The 8,440-nt window shown below is 45.9% G+C and overlaps 1 protein-coding gene across 1 annotated transcript; it reads right to left on the bottom strand.

Moving 5' to 3' along the window:
- Positions 1-598: 598 nt before the first annotated feature.
- Positions 599-6,265, bottom strand: LOC120999066 (protein kinase C delta type-like). The gene is made up of 6 exons (XM_040429942.1): positions 6,254-6,265; positions 4,768-5,048; positions 3,094-3,185; positions 2,094-2,295; positions 1,458-1,601; positions 599-736 (listed from the first exon to the last, which is right to left on the bottom strand). The coding sequence occupies exons 2-6, from the start codon at positions 4,873-4,875 to the stop codon at positions 599-601; spliced, it is 684 nt and encodes a 227-aa protein (XP_040285876.1). The 5' UTR covers positions 4,876-5,048; positions 6,254-6,265.
- Positions 6,266-8,440: the final 2,175 nt, after the last annotated feature.

Below are 8,440 nucleotides of genomic sequence, written 5' to 3'. Positions count from 1 at the left end.
ACAAATATAATTATGACTTTACCTTCCAAAATACATTCAAGGTGCAAACTACTGAAAACACATAAAAGCTCTGTATGCTGACATGCATTACTGGAGTTGGAGTTTAGTGGCCCAATCCCCAAACCACCATGTCCTGTGACAATTGCTACTGCTTGATGGCTCTGCCCCCTCCTTCTTACCTGCCAACATGTCCCCCTATCAAGCCCCTGACATTGAGAATCATATACACAGTGGCGTAGCTAGAAATGACTGGGCCCCACAGCAAATTTTTGAATGAAGCCCCCCTCCCCTAGTAATTTTTTCGCAACCCCTTCCTTTTATGCTGCCCCCATTCCTGTGGCTAGTAAAGATCGCTCTCTCAGATGAGGCCTGGCAGCTGTTCCATCCGTTTTCTACACTGTATATACTGTCACTGTATATAATTTCATTGTGTAATACTGTTATGGGGGCCCTGACAAAATCTTTTAGTCCTCCTCTTCCTGGATGGGCCCCCTTCTGGGTCAGGGCCCCAAAGCAGCCGCTTCCCCTGCTTCCCCTATAGTTACGTCCCTGCATATACAGTGTATGACGTGTATCTAGAGCACGGTAGACTTTCTGTTTATGCACTTACTACAGGGATGTGTGGTGGTGGCATCTCAAGGGCTTCCACAGAGACCCAGTCAATATGCTGGAAGAAATGATGGCCTCTGATGTTACCATGGACTCCTAAGCGCTTGGCAGGATCTCTCTGGAGGAGCTGAAAATGAGAAATGTAATGATAACTTAGTGACTATAACGACCTTTGACCACAATGACCAATCACATTCCAGATCTTACATTTTCAGGGGAAAGCTGGGAAATGAAATCTCCACTTTTCTCTTGTGCAAGTTTTGATAAATTTGCCCTAATGTTTATTCTGTCTGAATGCTGGACTTAGGCTGTAGTGTCAGCAATGGGAGATTTTAGAAATCTGTGGCTGCTTGTTACATAAGCTCAGAGGGGTGGACTAAGTATGTAGACTTGTCCTCAGTACATTAACTACCAGACTCTTACTTTAAAGGAAAACTCATATGTTACGATGGGAGAACGACTATAATGTCTGCCTCAGTGCTGGTAAAAATGGCAGCTCATGCTGCTCCTATTTAACCAGGCTCCGGGCCAGGACTCTTAACATAGATTGTGCTATTACTAAGTCTGTGCTGGATCTGGTAAGGTTGTGGGTCCAGAGGTGACTTCTTAGCATCCTCTGTTGTGGAGACCAGTATTGTAACCTTGTATACTACAGAAGTGCTGGTTGTGTATTGTTACCCAGCGAGCAGCACCTCTGAGCGGGGACCTCTCCTAAACACTACAGTGGTGAGTATTAGTGAAGGAGATCATGGTGCTCTATGGGGTATTGTAGGGGGAGATGTCTTCTATCACAGGTTGTCATGTAACATTGTATAAAATACAGTAGTGTTATGCAGTAACATACTGACCTCTTTAATGATGTCTTCGGCGCTGGAGTGTGTGATGTCAAATTGTGTAGGATCGTACTTACACTTACTGGTAATCATTTCATTTAAGATGACGCCAAATGAATACCAGTCCACTCCAACGCCATACTCCTCCTTAGCCAGCATCTGCCAGGAAGGAGAGAAGATTAGTACACAGCTCTTACCCACATTGTAGGTGCTAAGGTTTCTGCCATTGCCAACATATCATAGAATGGAGTCACTCAAGGTGTTTAGCGGAATGATGACAAGATGTTCTGCCTCCATCCAGCAGCAGATAAACTGCAACCACAAAGTCATCTTTTGTAGACTCGGTGTAACCAAGTGTTACATGGGGGTTCATTCATTTGAATGAGCATATTCTAATATTAGGTTTCTCCACAAGCACCCACTGCAGTGGAAATGAATGGTCACCCCGAGCTTCCCCTGGCAATAACAGCTGATCCCTGAGATCAGTAGATGGCATGAAGGTAATTAAAGAGGTCATTTCATGGGTCCAGAAAAAGTCAGACTTCCACCAATATGATGCTCATGCTTATCCTAAGGATGAATGATCAATATTCTGAACCCCTTCAATACAAATGGATCAGTGAAAATGATGTAAACTCCCCTTTTTCTCACCTCAGGAGCCACATAGCCTTCTGTTCCAGCATATTCGGTGGCTGTGCGGTCTCCAAGCATGTTCTCAAGTGCGAGACCGAAATCCGTGATCTTAATATGGCCCGTCTCAGCCACCAGGATGTTCTCGGGCTTGAGGTCTCTGTGGATGATGCCCTTAGAATGGAGATATTGGATGCCACACACGAGCTCAGCGGCATAGAATCTGTCAGAAAAGTAAATGAATGAATATAATGCGAGGATAACACAGAAGACTCTTAGACTTTCTTACCAGTCACCAGAATAAGAGACAATAATGTTTCTTATAACTGTCAAATAATGAGGCAGTGCAGGGGCGTAGCTATAGGGGGTGCAGAGGTAGCAGTCGCTACCGGGCCCAGGAGTCTGAGGGGGCCCAAAGACCCTTGTGCCACATAAGACACTGGCATTATAGAAAGTGCATACTGGTCAACTTACACCTCTGGCTGGAGGGAAGGGGTTAGGTTATGAATTTGGCATGAGGGGGTGCCCTTTCAATGTTTGCCTCAGGCAGCAGGAAGGATTTGTGCTCCCCTGCCCCTTGCCAACAAGCACTGAGGGACGGGGGCCCAAGCTGAACTCTTGCACCAGGACCCATGAGCTTTTAGCTACGCCCCTGGGGCAGTGTCTTATGGAAAGGGCTGCATGGTGGCTTAAAATCACATGGACTTCTGTTCCAGGGTTTTAAAGAGCAACCAGTCCTAGTCATGTTCTAGAATGTGTCGCTTATGGCCATTAATAACTATTCCCGGAGGGCCCCTTTAATACCTAGGAATATGATTAAGGCTCCTACACATCGGACTGGGGAGATATCAGAAAAAAAGATCACAAAGATGTGATTTCTGGAGGAACGTTTCCTCTCTGTCTTCAAGTCTTCTTTTGGGGGAACAGATCTCATCAGTGTGATGTGCATGAGGCCGGACACTGGATCTAATATTTCATGTCATTTTCTAACCGTTTAGCTGAGGTTCTTATTTAACCATACCTTGCACTGGGGATGTCAAGCCGCCCCTTCATGTTTAGGAACTGATCAAAGTCCCCGCAGCTCATGTATTCCAGACCAAGTAGAACAAGCATCTGTGACATAGAAGACACCATTACCAAACCATCAGAACATCTACACATGAACTATATGGAATCTAGCAGTGGCATCTGTCATCTTTAAAGGGATATTCCAGTGTCAATAAGTAAAGTTTAATATTTGTATATAGTGAAAGATTCTACAATTTTACAATCTTTCTGTATGAAATTCTCAGTTATTAGGATCTCTGCTTGCAGTTACTGAATGGGAACCGTCATTAGTTTCCTCCCAGCTGCTATAAATCTGTCCTGGTCCAGTGATGGAGATATGGTGCATAGCACTTGACACAGATCTGATAACTGCACTTTATTGAGCCAAGTGTCTGTGTGTCCATAACATGGGGAGGATAGGTTTTTAGCCACTGGAGGTAAACAATGAAGTAATACAGTGTTTATGGATATGCTGAGTTGTGTATGTAATATGCTCCTCGAGGATTGGGCATGTGTACTGTATTTGTACAATATTCATAATCCTAAAAGGTAAAAATAAATACCTAAAAAATGAAATAATACAGCAGAAGAAGCATGGCAGGACAATGCAGAGCAAAGACAGGAGACACTTGGGTAGGTACATTTAAAGGGAACCTGTCACCGGGATTTTGGGTATAGAGCTGAGGACATGGGTTGCTAGATGGCCGCTAGCACATCCGCAATACCCAGTCCCCATAGCTCTGTGTGCTTTTATTGTGTAAAAAAAAAACGATTTGATACATATGCAAATTAACATAAAAGAGTCATATCTTACTTGTGTGACCAGAGAAAAGTCATATTTTCAAGTTCTGACTCATCTCAGGTTAATTTGCTTATGTATCAAATCGTGTTTCTTTTACACAATAAAAGCACACAGAGCTATGGGGACTGAGTATTGCAGATGTGCTAGCGGCCATCTAGTAACCCATGTCCTCAGCTCTATAAACAAAATCCCGGTGACAGGTTCCCTTTAATAAGGTGATCATATACGCCATTGCTTTCTATGGTCAGCAGATGACACACTGACTAAATCTATTAACCCTCTCTACGCTAGACCACAAAATAAGTGACCTCGACCAGGGAAGGTTAAATAAGTGGAAAATGTTATTTTCTAATTTTCTGTAATTCAAACCTGGGGGCGTCTTATAGTCCACAAATAAAGTAAATTAGAAAATGATATAACCTGCCATCATAGAATAAATAACCTTTATTTGCTCCTTTAAAGAGGATCTTTCACCACTCCTGACATGCCTGAATTGCTAGCAGTCTGCAGTAAGGGTACAGAGGAGTGGTAACCAGTTGGGGGGTGTACCTGCACAGACTCACTCTATCCAATCAGTGCTGCCATTTTCAGACTGTAAGTAAATGGAGCAGTGGTCATGTATGCAAACTACTGCTTCATTCATATGGGGACTCAGGGACCTCCATTCTTCTGATCACTGGGGGTCCCTGCAGTCCTACCCGACCCCTTTCTTTCAAATGGCTGGTCGCTCTGAGAGGTGCTGCAGTGAAGGGGCCTAAGTTCTCCACCAAGTGCTGCTGCCCCCTTTTCTGCTGATTGGGTTACGAGTGGAGACATTTGACAAAAGTGAAGTTGTCAGAAGTGTACCTTGGTCTGGAATGCAAAGTCCGCGTGGACAAGGAAGGGGCTCCCAGATGCCAGCTGTAAGACTCGGTGCTCCACCAACACATCCGCCTCATTGCAGTTGGCAAGCATGGATCTCTTGCTGATGATCTTAACAGCATACTTCTGATGGTTAGAAGTATCCTCCGCCAAGACGACCTTACCATAACTTCCCTGCCCGAGCACATGATGGAAAATTAATCTCTTCCTGATGGTATCGGAGATTGTGCTTCTAGAGCAGGTTGGCCGAACACCGCTGTCCTCGACTAGGGGGAAAATAATAGAAAGACATGTGAAAGGATATTCCCATCTTAGGCTTTTATACCATATTGATTGGCTTGGTTCTTTCTGTTATTCTGATAGACGATAGCTGCCAACAATCCCGAATTTGTATAGCCAAGAACAGAGCTTGGCTATCTCCAGCAGTCCCATAGACTCTGAATGGTGATCGGTCTATACTGTTCTATTTGAAGGGGTATTCCCATCTGAGACAATGAGACACCTTTGGGACCCACACCTATATCGAGAATGAGCTGGGAAAGTGGTGGCTGGAGGACCCCAGATTTCCACTGGGTCCAGCCACCACCAAGCGCTGTCCCAATAGTAGTGAATGGGAGCGCACCCGTTTGCGCAGCCACCGCTCCCATTCATTTCTATGAGGCCGAGCTATTTCAATGGGGCTTGGCTATTTTCTGCCTCCCATAGAAATGAATGGAGGGCAGCCGTACTTGTGCGGTGCGCCCTCTGGGACTTTGTTGGCTACGTCTATGAAATATGTGGGGGTCCCATAGGTGGAACCTGCCCCTATGAGACAATGGGGGCAGATCCTACAGATATGACCCCGTTGTCTCAGATGGGAATACCCATTTAACAGAATCCAGCACCGTAGATAAATACAGACCTAGACCAGACTCTAAAATATATACTGAAATCAGACCCCTTAATACATACAGACCCCAGACCAAGTGCCTTAACCCCTATATATATTGTGGGTACTTCCTCTGGTAGACAGGATTAGCGGACGCAGTATAGAGGCAACAAAAAGTTTATTGGATCAAACAGTTCAGTGTTTTATTCACACTTTAGGCAAGTGCTCAAACAAGCAGTCATATTCAAACAAAAAGTCACCTTGCGGTGTTGGTGGTAATTCAAACAATGTGGCAATTCTGCCTCAAAGAGTCCTTGCTGATAGCAGCACCAACCTGTTTTCACACCAAACAGGTAGCAAGCCTTCATCCAGACACAAGGCTCCCAGATCCCAACACAGAGACATGGCTTCTAAGCCCAGCTGCCTATTTAAGGACAGCCAGGTGCTGCCAAAACCTGGACTGGCATTTAAAATCCGGTCCGGTATTTGCCCTCACCTGGCAAATACCTGTTTTACCAGACCAAACCTCTCACTGTGTCACTATACATATATATATATACCGTATTTTTCGTCCTATAAGACGCACCGGCCCATAAGACGCACCTAGGTTTTTGAGGAGGAAAATAAGAAAAAAAAAATTCTAACCAAAAGGTGTGCTTTTGGTGGGTTTGAACTAACGGCAGTCTGTGCATGACACTATTATGGGGGATCTATGGATGATGCACTGTTATGGGGTGGGGGATTAGTGGATGGCATTATGATGGTGGGGGGATCTGTGGATGGCATTATGATTGTTGGGGGGGATCTGTGGATGGCATTATGATGGGGGGGATTTGTGGATGGCACTGTTGTAGGGTGGTTAATCTGTGGATGACACTGCTATATGTGTCACCCACAGATCCCCCCATAACACTCCCATCCACAGATCCCCCCATCATAATGCCATCCACATACCCCCCACCATCATAATGCAATCCACAGATCCCCCCCACCATCATAATGCCATCCACAGACCCCCCTTCCCCCATTATTATCCCATCCACAGATTCCTAGGGAGGGACTGTAGTAGGCGGGGAGAGAAGTACTCTGTCCCCGCCGCTCAGTATGTACTGTATTATACGTAGTGTTAATCATAATATCTAAACTGAATAATGATGCGCTCCCCCTGCTCCCCCTGTGCTTACCGGTACATGACACGCTCCTGTAGTAAGCACTAGCAGGCAGGCCGGGCGGCCGTAACTCACTGAGGTCACTTGCCTGCTCCGCCTACTTCATTCATAAAGTGGGCGGAGCAGGCACGTGACCTCCGTGAGTCACGGCCGCCCGGCCTGCCTGCTAGCGCTTACTACAGGAGACCGAGTGTGACATGTACCGGTAAGCACAGGGGGAGCACATCATTATTCAGTTTAGATATTATGATTAACACTACGTATAATACAGTACATACTGAGCGGCGGGGACTGAGTACAGTGCCTGCACTGCCCGCTTCTCTCCCCGCCTACTACAGTCCCTCCTCCATCCTCACTAATACATCGCAGTCTGCCAGCATTCGCCCCATAAGACGCAGGGGCACTTTCCCCCCACTTTTGGGGGGGGGGGGAGTGCGTCTTATGGGGCGAAAAATACGGTATATATATCCTTTAAAAAAATACTAATATTCTTTGCATCGCCATTTTCTGACACCCACATTTGTCTTTATTATTAGAGCCATGTAAGGGCATATTTTTGTGGTGTAGTTTTTTTTTTTTTGTACCATGATTTTTCTGTATTTTTGGGCAACAACCCATGACAGAACTGGGACTTTTTAATAAGCCCTGCGATTTTTCCACAGGGGTTCCAATTGGAGGACTTAGGTAACCCCCCCTCCCTCTGTCAAACTCCATAGATGCTGCAGTCGCTATTGACAGCAGCATCTGAGGGGTTAAAAGACCGGTATCATCATCATCCCGTGCACTGCTGGCAGGTGTCTACTGTGTTATACAGTCAGCATCCACCATATATAGAGAGTGACCTCAACGGGTGAGCTTGATCCATATAACGCTTTATCACATATGACATACATATAGGTGATTATGCATTAAGGGGATGGATGATAAAAACTGAAGCCTATGTGCCATTTACCTGCTTTTACTCCCATGGAGAATTATCATATATACATATACAGTATGGCGCCACCTGCTGTTTAAAGCGTATAGCAATCTGCATCTGCTGAGCTAAGTGCTGCTGGTCACAGGTCAGTCACTGTCCTCATAGCCAGGTCTCTTCACAGTGGTCCTCTCTGTTCACCGCAGGGCAGCTAGAAGCAGGGCCGTCTTTTCGAATGGGCACGCTGGGCAGTTGCCCGGGGGCCCCACTTGCCTGGGGGCCCGCCTGCCCAGTGAACCCACCAGCCAACTTCCCAACCGTCATTTAGCAGCGTTGCCGCCAGGGCCGTCTTTACCAAGGGGCAAAAGGGGCAGCTGCCCTGGGCCCAGTTGCTCCTGGGGGGGCCCAAGGCAGCTGCCTCTTGAGCCCTGCTAGCTACTGCCCCGGGTGTCAGGCTGTCGGCTACACAGGCATCATGATCGTACTGTGTTAATGATCTTAATTCTAGGACCTTAATGAGTTTTGATCTAGGACCTTAATGACATCATTACCATGTGACCAGTAACCTAGCAATTACTGGTCACATGGCTATGAAGTCATCACAGGTCCTATCAGGAGTGTTGCAGAAGTTAACTGTGGAGCTTTTCTGTGTAAAGATTACATCAGAAAAAGGTGACATGGGGTTGTTATTTTAATATACTGTAA

The sequence above is a fragment of the Bufo bufo genome, chromosome 4 (assembly GCF_905171765.1).
Source record: "Bufo bufo chromosome 4, aBufBuf1.1, whole genome shotgun sequence".
Classification (NCBI taxonomy): Eukaryota; Metazoa; Chordata; class Amphibia; order Anura; family Bufonidae; genus Bufo; species Bufo bufo.
This window is presented reverse-complemented; position numbering and strand designations above follow the sequence as displayed.

Coding starts and splice junctions, on each gene's coding strand:
- LOC120999066 (XM_040429942.1), bottom strand. CDS start 4,875: ATGCTTGCCAACTGCAATGAGGCGGATGTGTTGGTGGAGCACCGAGTC. Junction 2,296..3,093: donor CTTGACATCCCCAGTGCAAG/GTATGGTTAAAT, acceptor CTTTTCTGACAG/ATTCTATGCCGCTGAGCTCG. Junction 1,602..2,093: donor AAGGCTATGTGGCTCCTGAG/GTGAGAAAAAGG, acceptor CCTTCCTGGCAG/ATGCTGGCTAAGGAGGAGTA.